Here is a 20,478-nt window from a genome sequence, read left to right as displayed (position 1 = left end):
ATGGCTGTTCGACAAAGTGAGAGTTCAAAGTGGGTTCGCTTAATAGTGATTTGATAAATAGTGTTTTCGATGATGTGATATAGACCCAGTGCTACACTAGCTAGAGAAAGTCATCTTGCGGGGTTGGGGTTGTCACAAGCAGCATCACAGTGGGGCTCAGGGAAGCTAGGCAGGGCTCCAAGGGAGAGGGTGGGGGCTGCTTCATCAGAGCTAGAAGTTGTCCTGCTTCCCCTATTCGACTCTCGCCAAGAAGGAAAGAATGTACTTATAAAGCACCTGGAAGGAAAGAATGGATCAGTGGCCTCTTTTTTTATCCTAGGGATGCCTGGCTGTCATATCTAATATAAAGAATGAGCCATATGCGTACAGATAGTGGGGTCATCAGGTGGGTCTGGTGAGGAGACAAAAAAAATTCTCACTCCCCATTTCCATAGTCTTTCTTTTTTTTTTTTTTTTTTTTTTTTTTGCCTATGGTATTTTACTGACTTTCACCAGTTGTTGCAATTGGGGAATTTTGAATAATTTTGGTGCTTTTTCTAGGTTTAAGATCAACAGACTAACGACTCTGACATTTTGAATAGGGGGTTCTTTAAATCCTTCATGGACAAAATTTATACATAAAATTGTGCTTTATTTATTTATTTATTTATTTAGTGGGTAAGTGAAGTGGGCAACAGGACACTTTTTCAGTCATGACCTAGTTACAGTAATCAATAAGAGTTAAAATAAAAAATAAAAAAGTGCAGTGAAATGCTTACAAGCTCTCCCCAATACTGTACAAAGCAAAAGATATACAAAGAGCAGCAGTAGGCAAAACTTGAGAAAAATATAAAACAAAGGATATACTTGGTACTGGCACAGTAATATGTTCCATAAGGCAGTCCTGCATGAAGAAGACAAGCAGCATGTTTTACACCAAATACTTGAAAGTAGAAATAACATCTTCAGGTCAGCAAACCACAACATGTTTGACAGGCACTATTCTAGACAAGCTTTTTAACAGTTGAACTATAAGAAGGTTTGAAGTGGATCACCAATCAGCTTGGATGTCCTCCATATCACTGTTAAAGTATTTATTACAGTAAGGATCCCCTGCCAAGGGTGACCTGATGTCTGGTCAGTATACCAAAGCCTTAGGTTGCTTTAAGATATTCCGTACCTCACACATATGCTCTTCATGTAGCATAGGGCATAAAGGTACCATCCTCAGAACTTCTTTGCCGCCAGTCTGAATGCCATTTCTTGATTGTCACTGTGAACGCCCGTTCTGTTGCTGGTTCACCAAGCCATTGCAGTTAAATGCCCCATTGGGGTTCTTTTTTTGACTTATAGTTCTTTTAATTTTTAATTGTTGCTTGCAGGGTTTCATGTCATCCAAGAAGGGTAAATGCCAGTGTGGGAGACTGCCACAAACAATGTCTGTTTTCCCCTGGCACCTCGCCTGATCATATGTTCTGTGACATCTGTCAGGCCTTTGTACCTAAAACCCAGTATAGTAGACTCTTTTCTTTAGCACTTTATCTTGAATAACAGCATTTTAAGCTTCTTGTGAAAGACACCATGGAGGGGAACTTCCCGTTCCAATGGATAGCCATCAGTGAAGGAGAAGGCCATGAAGTCTAGGCCAGAATCTTTTGCTGTTCAACCTCCGCTGGACATCTCTCCCGAGGTGAGTGATTGCCGGATGTTTGCTCAGGTTTATCGTTTGATTCCTCTGCCATGACCGGGTTGGAGGCCAGCCGGGATCCGACTTTAAGTACATCTGAGGAGGCTTTCCAGATATCCATTTCGAATGTTCTGGGGGAACCACAGCTGATCTTCTCTGACTAATATTTGAGGTACACCCCTATCAGAGTTAAAGTCCCTACTAGCATTATTGAATGTTGTCCTGGGACGCAGCCTTCCAGATTTTAGAAGGTGGATGTTCCACTGAAGAAAAAGCAAAAGATTAAACATATTACTCCTGCTCCTGGGGATCCACAGAGTGAATGGCAGGGCCAAACTTAGGGCTTATTTAGTGCTTTGATTGCATTGAAACCTCCTAAGGGAGATTCTGATGTTTTTCGTGTTTCACTGTTGTAGTCATTACATTTGGGTTATCTGCTTGCAGTAGCCCGCAGTCGGCCTGATTAACAAAGTCTTGGGTTCTGCTTCGGTTGCTGTCCTTTCTTCCATGATGTCAGGTCGTCAGGGGTATAAAACATGCAACCGAAGCCATTACATTAGTCTTTCTTTCCGTGCGGTGCTCGAAGCAGAAGCAGTTCGCAAGTACCGGTCGGCCACCTCCTGAAATTTTCGTTTTCGAGTTTCAGAACCGAAGTCTTCAACTAAAGCTAAGTACCCCATTGGGAAAACTTTTTTTCTTGCTCCTTACCTATGTCAGTAAAAGTTAATAATTGCATTACTTGTGGAAAGCAAATAACTCACACAGATTTTCATTCGTACTGTATTCCTTGCCTTGGCCCTGACCACGACGTACCTTGCTGTCGGTTTTGTGCTTTATTCAATCAGCGCACTATCCGTGTTAGGTATATTTTCACCTCTAAATATTTCGGTTCTCGGTTTAATTATCCAGAAATGTCGTCTGTTAGCCATCCGACTACCAGTATTCTGAAAAAACGCAAAAATAAAGACAGGCTGCCTAGGTCCAAAGCTGCCGATGATGCTTCTTCTAAGCCAGTTACCAGTTTGCGGTACTCAGTGAGGCGCTTTTGCAGCCCCTGATACCTGCTACTTCTGATTCGCAGGCCTCTACTGAGACACATTTGGAGTCCGGTATGCCACGAGATGCTTCAACTGTAGAACCTGCAGATGTCTCTACCTTGGATGGGTCTGGAGCCGCTGTGCAGGCACCGGCTTCTGAAGGTGTATTTAGGCCTATGGACTTGCATATTAAACTGATGCTTCCTTCTTCATTTAGGCCTAAATGTCGAACCTTGCCTAAGAAACCGACGCCCAGGCCGCATGCTCAGGCCTCTATGCGTAAAAAATAAATGATTAGAATGGCTGAAGATTTTATAACTCTAATCAGGGGAAGCCAACCTCCCCCTTCTAAGGGACCTAGGACTGAAGTTGTTTATGAATCTTCTGACCAGGATTCTGATTTTTCTGATTCTTCTGATGATCTGGATTTGCCCAATTCTACTTATGAGGATTCTGATGCAGAGGACTCTATTCCCTCTGCTTCCCCTCCAGAGGATTTTTCTTTTGGTGAAACCTTACATACTCTTAGGGAGCATTTCCACTGGGAAAGCCAGGATTTTTCTGATTAAAAAAAAGGCTTAGGGATTTCTTACTTCTGCCTCAGCATAGGCCTTTAGCTATACCTCCTGTACTAGACATTGTTGATTATGCCTTTTCGGAATCTAGTTTGGCCCCTGATTCTTTGCCTCCTGCTCCCAGAAAACCTGACAGATATTACAGGGTTCCTGATTCACACAAGTTCCTTTTTAAAAATCCTATTGTGGATCCAGAGACTATTTCACAGGGACCCAAGAGCATTAAGGCTTCTACTACTAAAAATCCTACCCCTTCTGATAGAGACTCCAGGGTGCTGGATAGATGGGGTAAGAAGGTTTACACTTCTGCAACCTTGGCCATTAGGGCTTTAAACTGCCAGTTTCATATGTTGAAGCATCAACAACATGTTATTGGATTGCTTAAACAGAAAATTATGTTGATTCCTGACTGTGCTGAAAATAAAGAATTACAGGATTTAATGCATTCTGCTGAACAGGTTGGAAAACATACTTTGCAATGTGGATTTGATTCATCAGAGGCCTCTTGCAGGGCTGCTGTTACTGGGTCTCTGCTCAGAAGCCATGCTTGGCTTGAGGAGCAATCTTTGCCTAATCATGTTAAAGCTAAACTGTTGGATGCTCCCTTAAATCAGGACTGCCTGGCAACAAAGCTGAGGAAGTTCTTAAAAAGATGGAAGATAAAGCTAAATTTATGCAAACTGTTAAAGATTTCTTACAAGTTCAGCCTCCTAGATTTAGTAGGCACTGGCCCTCTAAGAATAGGTCCTTTCCAGCCCCTTCCAGGTCTTCTCAAGCCATACCCAGACACGGCAGAAACCCCAGGTTTCAGTCCCAGGGGTGACACACAAGACTAAACAGTGGGAGGTTTCCGCACCCTATGGAAAATTGTCTCAATGACTTGCCTTTAAAACTTCCAAGCACTTCCCAACTGAATGCTCCTTTAGGCGGAAAGATTGGTCTGCAGGCCAAAAAACTGGGAACTCATTACCCAGGACAAATGGGTTTTAAATATAGTGTCCCAAGGATACGGATTTCACTTCCACACATTACCAGCACCAAGCGGGTGGCCAGATCTACCCCCAAGTCAGTGGGCAGAGGCCCAAAATCAAGTACTCTCTCTCTTAAGCATGGGGTCTATTCAGTTGGTACCAGAAGAGGAAAAAGGACATGGTTTCTATTCAAGACTTTTCCTGGTACCCAGAAAAGGCAGTACATGGCATCCTATCTTGGACCTTTCTACTCTAAACACCTTTCTGGTGACTCCAAAATTCAAAATGCTGACTCTTCACCAGCTGTTTCCTATGCTAGGCAAAGATGCATGGTTGGCAACACTAGATTTAAAAGAAGCATACCTGCACATACCTATCAGGGAGTCTTGCAGAAGATACCTACGCTTCAAAGCAGGCTACATGCACTATCAGTTCTCTGCACTGCCCTTTGGCTTATCTACTGCACCCAGAGTATTCACTAAGTGCCTAGCCCCAGCCATTGCATTTTGCAGGCAAAGAAGTATTAAAAAATACCCATACCTGGACGATTGTCTAATTCAGGCAGAAAGCCAGGACATACTTTTGAATCATCTGGCCTTTGTTCAAAGGTTGCCGACTTGTCTGGGGTACACCATAAATGAAAAGAAATCACACCTGGTACCCTGTCAACAAATTATATTCTTGGGAGCAAGCTTGAATACAACTTCCCAGATGGCTTTTCTCACCCCAGAGAAACGGATTCATTTGACAACCTACTTCTGCAAGGCAAATACTGCAAGCTTTGGGATTCATGGCCTCCTGCATTCTTCTAATTCCATATGCAAGGCTGCATATGAGGAAACTACAATGGTATGTCAAAAGCCTATGGTGTCAACATTCACAGGATCTAGAAGCAATGATTCCTATCATACCTTGCCTACGCCTAGAGTTCCTTTGGTGGGCAGAGGCCTGCCACCAAAACAGGGGACTACCATTCACACTACCCCCTGCCGCCCAAACCTTAACAACAGACACATCAGACTATGCATGGGGGGGCTCACCTGGCAGGGAAGTGCATTCAGGGAAAATGGAACCCAAGTCAAATGCACCTGAACATAAATCAAAAGGAAATGTTAGCTGTACAGAATGCTCTGACAGCCTTCAAGGACCACATTCTTCCAGGACAACTAATGGTAAAGACAGACAACACCATTGTCATGTGATACATAAACAAGCAGGGGGGTACACATTCTTACCCCCTCTGCAAACTAGCCATGGCATTGTGGAACACAGCCTTGAACTACCAAGTGAATCTACAAGCTCAATTCCTGCCAGGAAAACTATATACACTGGCAGACGGACTAAGAAGAAACCTCATGGACCCACACGAGTGGAAACTGGAACTAAGGATTTTCAACATGTTGAAAAGCAAATGGGGGAGCCCAGATATAGACCTGTTTGCCTCCCCTCCAGAACCATCAATTGGACACATTTTGCACAACGATTCCCCACTAGCTAGCTTGGAAAGTGGATGCTCTCCTTCAGCTGGAAAAACCTGTCAGTTTATGCCTTTCCTCCTCTGCTCTCCAAGGTACTACTAAAGATCAAACAGGACAAGCCAAGGATGATTTTAATTGCACCAGACTGACCGCCAACACTGGTACCCCCTTTTGTGCAGTGTGTCATGCTTGGCACCATGGCACCTGCCTCAGACTCCTTCCCTGTTGTCTCAGCAGGAGAACCAGATTCTGCACCCTCAGCTGCAAACCCTGAGCCTAGCAGCCTGGCTAATTACCTAATCTCTCATTTACCGTCCCTCAGTAAATCAGTGATGGATATCATTTTAGAGTCAAGGAGGCCTAGTACTAGAAAATTTTATGCTGCAAAATGGAAAAGATTTTGTGCCTGGAACCATTCTCAAGGGATGAAACTTACTGATAGAACCCACACTGTAAAAGTAGCCGACTCCAAATCCAGCTCCAGACAAGTGACAAGTGGAGTACCCCTGGGTTCAGTCCTGGGACCGCTCTTGTTTGGTATCTACTTCTCTGAAGTACAGGCCAACACTAAGGGACTCTGGCTAACAAAGTTCGCAGATGACTGCAAACTGGGAGCCATTATTGAATCCCCAAATTATGTGGATACTCTACAAAAGGGCCATATAGAAACAGATGCTTGGTGCCAGAGCCATGGGGTCAAGCTCAGTGCCAAGAAATGTATAGTTATCCCCTTTGGGAAAAAACATGTACCCTTGAATTGCCATATAGGTGGCAGTACACTAAACACCGAAAGTGTGATAAGAGACTTGGGGACACAGGTGGACAGTGGTCTCACCTTCGATAACCACATCGCCACAACAGTCACAAAATCCTTCTATGTGGCACACCTAATCACTAAGGGCTTTTCATCCAGAAAAAAGGAGGTCATTGTCCCATTGTACTCCTCCCTCATTAGACCCATTATAGAATACAACACCCCGTTTGGTATGTACCTCTCAATACATCTGCAACAACTGGAAAGGCAGCAGAAATACCTCACTAAAAGAATCACAGGCCTAAAGAAGATGTCCCACGCTGACCACCATAAAAAACTCCAGCTATACTCTGTCGCATATCGTCTACTCAGAGGCGATCTCTGCTTAACATACAAGGCCATGTCAAACCCAGAGCTGTTGGACATGCTACACTTAAAAGAAATCCTAATCCCTCAGCCACATGCTCCAGGGATCTAAACCTTTTCATCACAATAAACAAAACATGCTGGAGGGATAGGTTCCTGACCCAGAGACTCCCCATACTCTGGAATATATTGCCCATACATGTCAAGCAGAGTGCCTCTTTGGCCCTCTTCAAAAGGAACCTTGACGATTGGATGGGAGAAAGGAAATTCACCCCGGGGATCACGTCAGTCACCCTGCTGGACAGGGGTCCAGGGAAGTAAATAGTGTGGGAAGAAATAGCCAGGCAATTATGTCTAGGCTTGTATAGGCCCTAGGGCTGATAGCCTAGTACCAACCTTTGAACCTATGAGTGCAGCAGTGCACAATTTACCTCAGATTTTACAATACTTGACTGAGATGCTTCATAAGGGCTTGTCCTTTTCCTCCATCAAAATTCATGCCCCAGCCATTTCAGCTCATTATAGCGCTGAGCATCCCCTCTTCTCTCACCCACTGCTCAAGCAGTTACTCAAAGGGGCCAAAAATTTAAGGCCACCCAGGAGAGCTCCAACTCCAGCCTGGGATCTTAACTTTGTCTTGGAGAAACTCACTCTTCCTCCTTTTGAGCCAGCAGCTACTGCAGATCCTTTCCTGGAAAACAGCTTTCGTTTTAGCAATCACTTCTGCAAGAAGGGTATCTGAATTACAGGCCCTTATGGCAGTGGAGCCTTTCATCATCTTTCATGTGGACAGGGTGTCCCTCAGAACCAATCCCTCCTTCATGCCCAAGGTGGTATCCAGTGTGGCTCTTAATCAGTCCATTCATTTGCCTACCTTCTTTCCTAACCCACAGAACAAAGGGGAATGGATACTGCATTCCTTAGATGTGCACAGACAACTTAGATTCTACGTGGACAGGACTAAACCTCAAAGGAAGTCTGAACAACTGCTGGTGGCATTTGCTGCAGGGACAGAGGGGAAAGCTATTTTCAAAGCAAACCATTTCAAAATGGATAGGCCACTGCATTCATTTCTGCTATAAGCACCATGGAAAACCTATCCCACAGGGCATCGGATCCCATTCAACCAGGGCTGCATCTAACTCTACAGCCTTTCTCAGGGGAGTCCCTACAAGGGACATCCTAGAAGCTGCTACTTGGAGTTCTGTACATACTTTCACCAAGCATTATCATTTGCCAATTTTCTCTAAATCCAGAGCTGGCTTTGCCACTGCAGTCTTGCAGGGCCTTCTAGCTGGTCCTAATTCTATTTAAATTTCTCCTCCTACCCTTAGCTTAGGGAATCTACCCAAATGTAATGACTGCAACAGTGAAACACGAAGAACATATTACAGTTGTGTACACTTACCATAAATGTAGATGTTCGAGTGTATTCCCTGTTGCAGTCCTGGTTACCCTCCCTCCAGCCCCCTTTCTTCTTTTGGCTATACCTCTACTCTCCCTTACTATGCTCAAAAAGCTTTTTGGTGTATTTGCTTTTTTGTTGGAGGTATATCCTTGTATTTATAGTTTTAATTGCTTCCCATTGGGGAGCACCTGACATCTGGGGCAAGAAAAACTGATGTAATGGCATCGGCTGCATGTTTTATACCCCTGACGACCTGACGTCATAGAAGAAGGGACAGCAACCAACGCAGGACCCAAGACTTTGTTAATCAGGCCGACTGAGGGCTACTGCAAGCAGACAACCCAAATGTAATGACTGCAACAGTGAATACACCCGAACATCTACATTTATGGTAAGTGTACACAACTGTACTTTTCGTCCCCCGCCCTTGGTCCTCTACTCCCCTAAAAAGACCGATGGAACAGGATGCCTCTGAGGAGGAGCTTGATTTGGATGAAGAATCTCTTGCTTACTCTTCTATGATTCCCTCTCCTTTGGACTGTGAATCGGAGGAAGAGGGCTGTACCAGTCCAGATTCTCCCTTTGAAGAGATTTCTTTTGGGGACACAATCTCCCTGGTGATGGAGTTCTTCAAAATGGGATTGTACTTAGGATCTGAAGTTGTTCACTTCATTTGCTCTTCATCCTGTGGGACATGGATCCAGGACAGATCTGACTCGGATGCATTTCTTCAGCATTGGATCCGAGCTCCAAGTTCCTCCCCTAGCCATTATGCCTCTGTCTCCTTCCTCCTTCAGATCTCATTTGCCGCATCTAACATTCGCATTGTGGTCCGTGATCTAAGTGATTTTTTGGGTAAGTTTTTCTGGGTTTTTATACTGTCGTTAGTCCTTTCTATCTTCCCTTTCACCTTTCTTGCTCTATATGCTCAAGCATCTGTGGTTTAGTGATTTTTAGTCTTTCTTTGTAATTATATGAGTTCTGTTATTATCACTTATAACATCTGTAGTTGTAGCATGTGTTTTTGGGTCTCCACTGAAAACAAGTCTTGCCGTAATGAACAAAAAAAAAATTGCATTAAATGTAATATTTATGTGTGTGAGATGAGATATATATATATATATATATATATATATATATATATATGGATCTAGGATGTTTGATCGAATGATCAAATGTCCAAATCCATTAAGCATGAGCATACTTGCGCGAAAGTGCTTTTCACCAAAGAAGCACTTTTGAGTAAGTATGCCTGTTGCCGAGGCTGTACTACTGTGCGGATAAGGAAAAACTCCCTTTTAACCACTGTAGTGCGGTCTCGGAGGGAGAATATTAAAGTAGGGGGGTATGGGGGCACAGCCCCTCACATGGGGGATGCAAGGGGACGAAGCCCCCTGCAAAAAGTAAATGTAGTGTGTTTTTTTTTTTTTTTTTCTATTGATATGCTTTAACAAAAGCGATTTTTCATTTAAAGCGTTTTCGTTAGTGTGTTCGGTGGTTATGGATTCGGACGTTTGATCATTCGATCAAACGTCATAGATCCATATATATGTGTGTATGTATATGTATATGTGTGTGTGTATGTATGTATATATATATATATATATATATATATATATATATATATATATATGAAATTAACTGCACTCAAAAAAAATTGAACGAAGAGAAGAAATTTTTACTAAGAAATGAACTTCGTGACAATAAAAGCATTAAAAAATAGTAAATCACACCAACAACTCTTGTAGAACTTTAGCGCTTTCGTCTTATCTATTATCAAGACTTCTTCAGAAAGACATGTTTCATAAGTTTCAGTTATGAAACATGTCTTTCTGAAGAAGTCTTGATAATAAGACGAAAGAGCTGAAGTTCTACAAGAGTTGTTGGTGTGATCTACTATTTTTTGAATGCTTTTATTGTCACGAAGTTCATTTCTTTTATATATATGTATATATATATATATATATATATATATATATATATATACTTATAAATGTGCATGTTGTAATTAATTTTCTTTCTCTTTAGCTTTTTTTTTTACTTTGTCAAACTACAGATCTGAATAAATGCTAGCTGTAGTATCTGAAAAAGTGGTCAGATTCTGCTTCACTTCAATAAAAGCTTCCTATAAACAGATACTGTTTAGGTAAATATTGATGCTACTGAAAAAAAAATCAGTTGGTGGAAATTTGTCAAAATACAGTAATAACACTTAATACAGCACCTCTTTCTCTCTCTCTTCGTCTCACGCACACACATGCACACACAATAATATATTGTACCTACTTTGAGGGCTACTGGACTTCGAGGCTAAGTGTGTAACAAGTGCACTGCAGGTTGTGGCTAAGATCTACCCACCCACCCCCTTATGTAATAGTCTTGAACAGACAAATACTTGGTCATAAAGATTATGCTGTGGAAGTTCAGTGCTTAAATGGGAAATATTTAAGAGATGTACTCAGTAGATGTGTAAATGCTGGAAATACTAGTGTAAGAGTTCAAGAAAGTGGAGCTTTTGTTTGAAATAGTTCATTGACCAAAAACAAAAGACAGAAGGTCTGTAAGAACTTGCTGGTTTTTGTTTTTGGAATTGCTGTAGAAGACACTGCTCGTACACCAGGATATAGCGACAAAATTTTGTGAAACCACACAACACAAAACTCCGGTTAAGCGCTTTCAACTGTTGGTACACAGTCTTCTTCAGAACAATTAATTGCTCTTCCTCACTCCCTTAAATAGTCACCTTAATTGAATTATTACAAGCAAAAAACCGCCAAAATTTTAAAGTCATACTGTCTGTATAATAATATCAAAATAAAAACAACTGTTGATGTAGTAAATAGGAAAGTATATAGAAGGACTAGTGTCCGTCATTTTCTAAAAAACTTTTAAAATCTCACAACTGTTTTATAAAACCATCCACATATAAATGTTGTGATATATACTAATACCAAAAATATGTACATACAGTTATAAATTGATTTACAATATGTTTGTGGTACATAAATAGAGTGGTCATTTTTTATATATATATAATGAGATAAAACATAAAATTAAAAAATACATAAATAAAAAAATACATAAATAAAAAAAAATTGCCACATCCACAGGAACATATAATAATCAATTCTGGTGCAACCAAATTAATACTGTGTGGTAGTCAACAATCCACGTTATATATAATAATGTTGAACCTTGGTTGAATACACCAACAAACTGAACCTTCCTACGTGCTCTAACTCCCCCTCAAGGGAGGGGGGGCGGTACTATTCTACACCAATGAATATAACGAAGTACTACACAACTTGTTATATGAATCAGGGAATTATGAAAATATATCTATGAACCAAATTAACATTGGACATAAAAGAATAGATCTGTGTATAGAGGAATATTTGATCGACAACAGGATAACAAATGATACATACACATTTTTAAAGACTGATTATCCTATTTTGGCCAAAATGGTTGGGATACCCAAGGTGCACAAGTCCTTGGGCAATCCTCCTTTTCGGCCCATAATATCAGGATCTAGATCAAAAACTTTCAAGATAGGTCAATTGATTGATAGATGGTTAAAAAATATTTACGACTCCATTCCCCACATCATGAAAGATTCTTGGAGATTCTTGGGGGAACTGACCAATGACAAATGGCACCCTAACTTAATATATCTTACAATAGATATCAAAGATTTGTTTTCAAGTATCCCTAAGGATGAAGGATTGGAACTTTTTGCTTGTAGTTTACGTAAATATTCTGGATTCACTTGGGACAAAATCAATTTGATCTGTGATATGATGGGACTGGTGCTAGACTACAATTTTCTAGCGTTTCAAGGTGAATTTTTCAAGCAGACCAGGGGTGTGGCCATGGGAGCAGCGTGTGCTCCTATGTATGCCAACCTGGTTATGCTTGAATGGGAGTTGAAATTTGTATTCATGAGTGAATTCTATCCAGATATTACCTATTATGTCAGATACCTAGACGATATTTTTATTCTATGGAATTCATCAGTGGAGAGATTAGACGAATTTATGAAATACCTTAACTCTACTACCGAATTCCTGAAATTTACTCATAGCTACAGCAGTATTGAAATTCCGTATTTAGATACATGCATTAGTCACAATGAGGAGGGCTTTATTTCTAAAATATATAGAAAGCCCACTTTTTCTAATGATTATATTCACTACACCAGTAATCACCCTCCCCACGTTTTTAAGAATATACTAAAAGGCCAATGCATCCGGGTAGCTAGGATGACATCTACTAAGGAACTGATGAGGATGGAACTTGAACATATAAAAACCCTCTTCATGGATAGGGGATACCCAGAAAAGATGGTTATTGATATGATCAATTATGTACAGGGTCAGTGGGGACTTAAATATGTTCCGGTCCTAGGGAATTTCAACATAGACAAAAAGAAAGAAGAGGAGAATGCTTTTAACACAAGAGTTTGTGTCCTGACATACACACCACATACTCATTTTATTAATGACATCCTCAGTAGACACTGGCAAATGCTAGCTGTGTTGGATATGGAAGAGATGTTAGGTAAATATCCCAAATGTGTATACAAGACTGCTCCCAACGTCAAACATCTGCTGGAGAAAACTAGTGACATCAGGCATTATGATTTAAGAGAAGGTTTTAAAGGTACAACAAAATGCGGGAGGTGCAAACAATGCAGATACATCAACCAGGACAAAGTTTTGAGATTGGATGATATCAACCGCACTCATATTACAAGCTTGACGGGAATTGTAATTCCAAGGGGATAGTTTATGTGGCCTTGTGTACACGATGCAATGCGCATTATATAGGAAAAACAGAAAGGCAGCTTAAGAAGAGGATGTACGAACATCAGTATAGGATAGAGAAATGTGACACCAAAAATGCCCTATACAGACACATCTCTGAGAAAGGCACTGAACATAGTTTTAAATTCACCATCATTGATCAAGTCCATCTTGTACCTTTTGGAGGTAATTGGAAAATGGAGTTGGCCCTTAAAGAAAGTAGATGGCAGATTCTCACTGATTCAACGAGAAAACCTGGTTTGAATGATTATATTAGTATCAAACCTTTTTTAGCCTTATCTGGAAATTAATACATCTACGATGTTAGAGCACGTAGGAAGATTCAGTTTGTTGGTGTATTCAACCAAGGTTCAACATTATTATATATAACGTGGATTGTTGACTACCACACAGTATTAATTTGGTTGCACCAGAATTGATGATTATATGTTCCTGTGGATATGGCAATTTTTTATTTATGTATTTTTTTATTTATGTATTTTTTAATTTTATGTTTTATCTCATTATATATATATAAAAAATGACCACTCTATTTATGTACCACAAACATATTGTAGATCAATTTATAACTGTATGTACATATTTTTGGTATTAGTATATATCACAACATTTATATGTGGATGGTTTTATAAAACAGTTGTGAGATTTTAAAAGTTTTTTAGAAAATGACGGACACTAGTCCTTCTATATACTTTCCTATTTACTACATCAACAGTTGTTTTTATTTTGATATTATTATACAGACAGTATGACTTTAAAATTTTGGCGTTTTTTTGCTTGTAATAATTCAATTAAGGTGACTATTTAAGGGAGTGAGGAAGAGCAATTAATTGTTCTGAAGAAGACTGTGTACCAACAGTTGAAAGCGCTTAACCGGAGTTTTGTGTTGTGTGGTTTCACAATAAATTTTGTCGCTATATCCTGGTGTACGAGCAGTGTCTTCTACAGCAATTCCATCTGAGTACGTTGTTATCTGGTTGTTTATTCTACACGTTGTGGTTTTTGTTTTTGGTTTGAGATTTGAAATAGTTCATTTCCAGTGTTACCTGTGGACAGGTTGCCAGCATAATGCAGAACTGCATGACGTATGTAATATATCTTTAATTGATAAATTAATTGGACGGTGCAGTGGTGCAATGGACGATGCAGTGGTGCAACGGTTGCATTGTTGCCTCACAGCAAGAGGTTCTGTGGTTCAGTTCTCAGCTGGGGTGCCTTCTGTGCAGAGTCGTTCGTGTGAGTTTCCTCCTGGTGCTCTGGTTTCCTCTCATGTTACAGTGACATGTGTCTGTAGCATTTCTCCCCAGGCAAAAATTGTCTCATTCCATGTCAGGCTTTCCCATTAAACAAATGTTAAATAAAAGTAAATAAATAATAAATAAAATAGCTACACTGGGTGTATCATGTTATTTGTTTTGGTTGCAGAGTTTAATATCATTGTATAATGTTGCACTCACCTGTTAATTTTGGAATGTATTACTGCTGACTTAGAAATCAACTGCAACTCTTATTTGACAAGTTTGTTTACTTTATAGGAGATTTTGAAAGATCAGAAGACAGTACCAGTGTGCGTTATCAATTTTTATGTGGAAAAAACTGATTGCTTGAAAGAAAACATGAAACCATTAGACAGTTGTGGATATGCATCAGTTCCGGTAAGAGTAAAATCTCTTAGTATTTTCTCACATTTTCATTAGATCATCTTATGTGAAAATTGTAATGCTGTATAAAGCTTTCTAAATGAAAAAGATATTTTATGATTTTTTGTTAATTCTCAGTTTTATCTTACGTGTTGCAGTGCCAAGGTTCTCATTTTCTCATTAGCATAGGTCCTTCACCTGTAACTTCTGGGAGAGGAGAGCTTGGGGTCTTACTTTCACAAGTGAGCATGTCAGGACCCAATACCCTTTCATCCTCTATCTTCTTCTACTACTACTACTACTATTACTGTTACTACCATCTGCTGAAGGAGATGAAATCCTATTCTGTCCAATAGAAATGGTAGGTAGAGCTTTAGTAGGTGTAGATGAAATCCTCTCCTGTCCCATGAAAATGGTAGAACTTTCACAGGTATAGATTATTTATTTACTTTATTTTATTTTACATTTGTTTACTGGGAAAGTCCGACTGGACAAAATGTCCTTTTTCAGTAAAGGCCTGGGGTGAAAAGCTCCACATTTATAAATAACAGTGCAATACATGTACAACATACAGATACAAATGTTGATTCAATTTCAGATACAAGCACAAAATGAAAAATACTAATAATGCAGTTTGTGCCCTTGTAATGCTCCATTTTATCCTTTTTTTTTTTTTTAAATAAAATAAGTAGTTAGTGCGAATTCTGATTACAACTGATTCTTTTCTGGCTCTTTTTTGTGCTCATTTTTCTTTGTTTACCTTCACTGTCATCTCTGTACCTCATGGCTCCAAATATTATTCTCTGCGATCCCGGTTCTGACACTATGTTGCTGTCCTACTTTGGACACAGTAGAAGAGTCATTGTGGGTTCTGTTCAAGCAGCTTTATTTTGTACAAACACATCACGATAGAAGTTTACTGACTTTAACTTAAGTAAGTTATATATAAACTAACTACTGCAATCATACATACTCACACTCTGGCTGCACTCTCAAAATAGTTCTGGGAAGAGCACATACCTGGTATTTGGTATTTATATGTGGACACTCAGTACTTGACATGCTTCTTAAAAAACACAGCACTTCCACTCTGATCAACATCCTCCCTCTTTGAGAAATAGATTGTGCAACGTTATGTATCTATTTGGTATGCAGATATCACAGATAGTGCTTTGTCATGCATTTTACAAGACTAGGCACATATATACACAGTTAAGTCCATGTTGCTACATATTTCACACTGGGCCTGGATATTCGACCATATTGTTTGACATAAAACTGGGAATTGGGTTTAGCAACAGGGTCTGTCTCTACACAATGTTCAACCTTGGAAGTACTTGGAATATCTTAATGGAATCAGAGGTTGGAACACACTCTGGGATGGGAACAATATTTGATTCGCTCTGAGATCTAGAGTCTGTATCACAGGTACAATGCTGAGATGCTGATTCTGGTACAAGAAGAAGATGTCTGCAGTTTATCCTGTACTCCAAACCCTCAGATTCTACAAAGTAGGATCTCAGCTCAGCACGTATACCTGTACCTTGACCAATCTGGTCAAAACCTTTCACCGTTTGTATTCCTTCCCTCAATGGACGAAGAAATCTGCTCGATTTGTCATAACTGAACTTCTGGATGGAACGCTTCTTGAATAGTTGAGTCTTAATGGTTTTAATTTTCTTAGCTTTAGGCCTCAATAAAGTGGAACTAATAGGTAGTGTCGTTCTGGCTTGCCTGGATAGAAGTCTTTGAGCAGGTGAGCCAAGAATATTGTCACAGGGTATGTTTCTGAGATTAAGTAAATTCAAAAAGATGTAGGTATTGTCACTCTTTGACCTCTCAAGTAATTCCTTTGCACTCTGCATTGCATGTTCAGCTAGACCATTTCACTGTGGATATTCAAGACTGCTAGTAACATATACAAAGTCCCATTCTCTTGCAAATCTCTGTAACAGCTGACTAGTAGAGTTAGTACCATTGTCAGAATAACTGTGTGTGGACTACCACGGACTGAGAAATGACATTTCAACTTGATAGTAACAGCAGTGGATGTTAGGTTAGATCAATCTCAAATCAATCTTAAATCAGTTTGAATAAGAATCTACCAATACTAAGTAGTGTTGATTGTTCCACTCAAAGATATCAGTGGCTTCTGTTGACCAAAGTAGCTCAGGAACTGGACTTAGCTGAATTGGTTCTATTTGCAAATACAGTCTAGTATTATTGCGTACTGAACAAGAAGAAAGTACTTTATTAATGTCTTTCAGTAATGAAGGACAAAATACTAATTCTCTCGCTCTTCTCTTAGTGGACGCAGAACCTGGTTGACCATGATGCAAAATCTGGATATATTCTTGTCGTAAGGAAACGGGAACAACAATTTTAGAACCTTTGAAAATAATGCAGTCTTCCTTCAACATTTTATCTGTCTAAGGAAAATAGGTTTGCACTTCAGGCAGTACACTTGATTGCTTTGACGGCCATCCAACATTAATGTAGTGATTGAGCTTTTGCAAAACTGGATATTTATGCGATGTCTTCTCTTGACTCATCAAGCCTAGTGCTAGACAAATTATGCACTGCCATTATGTCAGTCATATTTCTGGGTGATCTGGATAAGGTATCAGCCAGATGGAGCAGTTTGCCTTTTGTATAGACCATTTTGAAGTTGTACTTTTGCAATTTGAGCATCATTCTTTGTAATCTCGCTGGAGATGAATACATAGGCTTCTTTAGAATAGGTACTAGAGGTTGGTGGTCAGTTTCAATCTGAATAGCTTAACCATAGATATAATCATGAAACTTGGAACATGCAAATACTATTGCTAAAAGTTCTTTCTCAATTTGAGAATACTGCATCTCAGTTTGGGTAAGTGTTCTAGATGCACAGGCTACTGCTCTGCCCTCTTGAAGTATAACTGTGCCAAGACCAAATTTTGAAGCATCACAGGAAAGAGTGACTGGTTTATTCACATCATAGTATCTTAATGTAGGTGGATAGCAGTTTTCTGCTTAAGGACTGCAAATGCTTTCTAGTGCTGTTCTAACCATGACCATGCAACATTTTTGCGTGTCATCTCTCTTAAAGGTGCTGTCTACTCAGTTAAATCTGGTATAAACTCGCCTAAATAGTTGACCATGCCTAGGAAATGCTGTAGAGCTTGAATATTGTCTGGTGCTGACATTTCAAGAATAGCTGGTTGCTTGGTCGAGTCTGGTCTCAAGCCAGTACTGGTAAACAAATGACCTACATATGTAACTTCTGGCAGTCTTAATTTGCACTTCAGAGGATTGAGCTTCAAGTTTACTTCATGTGCTCTGTCTAGAACTCTTTTTAGGCTTCTGTCATGCTCTGCTTCAACATTGCCTCTGACTAGTAAATCTACTATTATGGTACAAGGATAACCTGAAATAATTTGCTCCATTGTACACTGAAAGACATCACTTGCAGAATTTATTCCAAATGGCATCTTTAGGAATCTGTATCTGCCAAACAGGGTACCAAAAGTAGTTAGTCTGATTTTGTCTGAGCTGCTACCATAGACGACACCCATTCAGTTGGTGCGGTAACTGGACATATTACACCTTGCTGTACCATTTTATCCAGCTGAGCCTTGACTTTATCTTGTATAGCTATCAGAAGTCTTCTTGCTGGACTTACTGGAGTGACCTATGGGTCTAACTTCATGGATTACACAAATGGAACTTTGCCCAACTTGTCATCGAACACATCAGCATTCTCTGAGAAAATGGCTTCAGGAAAATTGGAACTAGGAGTTGCACTTATGTGATGAACTTCTTTGGTAAAAGAAAGCAGATTCATTCTCAAACTATCTTTGAGACACAGTAAAGACAGTACTGGTTTTTGGACTACTTAGAATAACAAGTTGTAACATTTCTAGGCCAAATAACATGAAAGCATCACTGAGTCTTCAGTTTGGATTTCTTCACCTCCATAAGTGACAAGTTTTGCACTGCTGGCCATGTTGAGTTGTTCGTTAGTTCTCACTTTAGCAAATGTGTCTGCTGATATAAAATTAGACTTTGAACCAGTGTGTGTCTACTTTAATCTGGGTGTGTTTACCATTAATCCAGACAGTATAAAACACTTAGCTCTTTTGCCAATAAATTCACTGCATCAACTCTTTCACCAACTACTGATACACCATCTACATAGAAAGCAGACTGCTGTGGCTGTACTTGATCAACTTGCTTTTTTGTGTGACCTTTTTTTTATAACTGTGAGGTTTACTTGATTTGCAAAATTTTTGAAAATTGTTCCATTTTTTACACTTGTGACATCACTGACCAAATGCTAAGCATTTCTCTCTTTTAGACTCATTATTTGCACCCCAATTGCAACAGTTAACAATAAAGCTAGACTTGGGTTTTGCTAATTCATGCTTGTTCTGCACAGAGGCACAGGCTCCTTTGACTGAACTAGTCTTAGAACTTGCTGGAAAACTGTGTGGTTTCCCTGGTGAGCCAGCAGGGGCTGTGGCTGCCATGTGCTTAGGCCTACTTCTGTTTGGCACATGTTGCATACTGTCTACATTTGCTCTGGATCCTGCTGAAATCATGCTCTTGTCATTTGCAAGCATGCTTGTGTGTTTTTCTGTCACTTCATGGATTTGACAAATCCCTATGGCTTTACTCAACGTTAAATCACTGTCACGAAGCAAGCACTTTCTCACAGCAGTACTATTGATACCACACACAAGCCTGTCCTTTAACTCCTCTTTTAAGTCACCAAACTGACACGTTTTAGCTTTGTTTCTCAGGTCAGTTGTAAGCTGCAAAAGTTTCCCCTGATTTCTGATCTCTTGTGTAAAACAAATGCCTATCTAATGTAATATTTGGGGGTTGCACATTTCTTTGAACTTTCACTTCCAACACTTGGGGTCTTACCTTGATTCAGCCTGTACAACAATATGACAAGTTTCACCTTCTCCCTCATATACTGATGGTGCATACACAAATGAACACTCTCTTTCTATGGCCTCTGACCCAGCTAGACTTAACAAAATGAATGCCTTGGTGTGTGCATCTTTATCTGAATAAGCTGCTTGTATAAAAATATTGTATTCTCCTATTCTTTGCAATATTCTGATCAAATACAAAAGGTAAGGGCTTTCGAAATTCGTTTGCCATATTAACACATACCAGTGAAGGGTTTTGCAAGTAAGCACAAACACATGCACATATGCCAGAAATTTATGCCAGTATTTGTAACTTTGCCCAGTAGCACAACAAGCCTCTGTATAAATGAAATTAGCAAAATAAATCTCTCTCTCGGGCACTGTAACACTCCTGAAATTACTGTATTGCAAGAAATCACCTCTTACCAGTATAAGAAACATATCAAATAACTGTACGATGTGATTGAACTGGGCAAGAGAAGCTCAGGGTCAATAACATTTCAAAGTAATTTCACTTTGCGAATAAACTGTACACAGCACACTGAAATTTCCCAAAGTGTGGTGGTACCTTGCTAGGCAACTCTACAGTGCAAGAAACACTCTGTAATGGCAACACTTTGCGAACAGACACACCCAGAGCAAGAAACTTTTCGAAATGGCTATACTTTGACTGAACTTCACAAAATAGTTGCACTTTGCACACATATAAACTCTTTGGAACACATACACAGTAATAAGCACACACTGTAAGCACTTTTACACACTTTGAGATACTTCTAATAACTTTAGTTATGCCCTTGATACAATATGAAGCCATAGTTATGCCAAGTCGCCTTGC

General features: G+C 39.8%; 1 protein-coding gene across 2 annotated transcripts in view; it reads left to right on the top strand.

The window, feature by feature from the left end:
* Positions 1-20,478, top strand: part of CTSW (cathepsin W) — a 791,734-nt gene that overhangs the window by 73,226 nt on the left and 698,030 nt on the right. For both annotated transcript variants that reach the window (XM_044073793.1, XM_044073792.1), the window contains exon 2: positions 14,617-14,736. In XM_044073793.1, coding sequence (XP_043929728.1) covers positions 14,617-14,736 — 120 coding nt within the window. The remainder of the gene's footprint in view (positions 1-14,616; positions 14,737-20,478) is intronic.

Source organism: Protopterus annectens, chromosome 6.part0 (assembly GCF_019279795.1).
Source record: "Protopterus annectens isolate FY-2018-M chromosome 6.part0, PAN1.0, whole genome shotgun sequence".
In the NCBI taxonomy this organism is placed as follows: domain Eukaryota; kingdom Metazoa; phylum Chordata; order Ceratodontiformes; family Protopteridae; genus Protopterus; species Protopterus annectens.
This window is presented reverse-complemented; position numbering and strand designations above follow the sequence as displayed.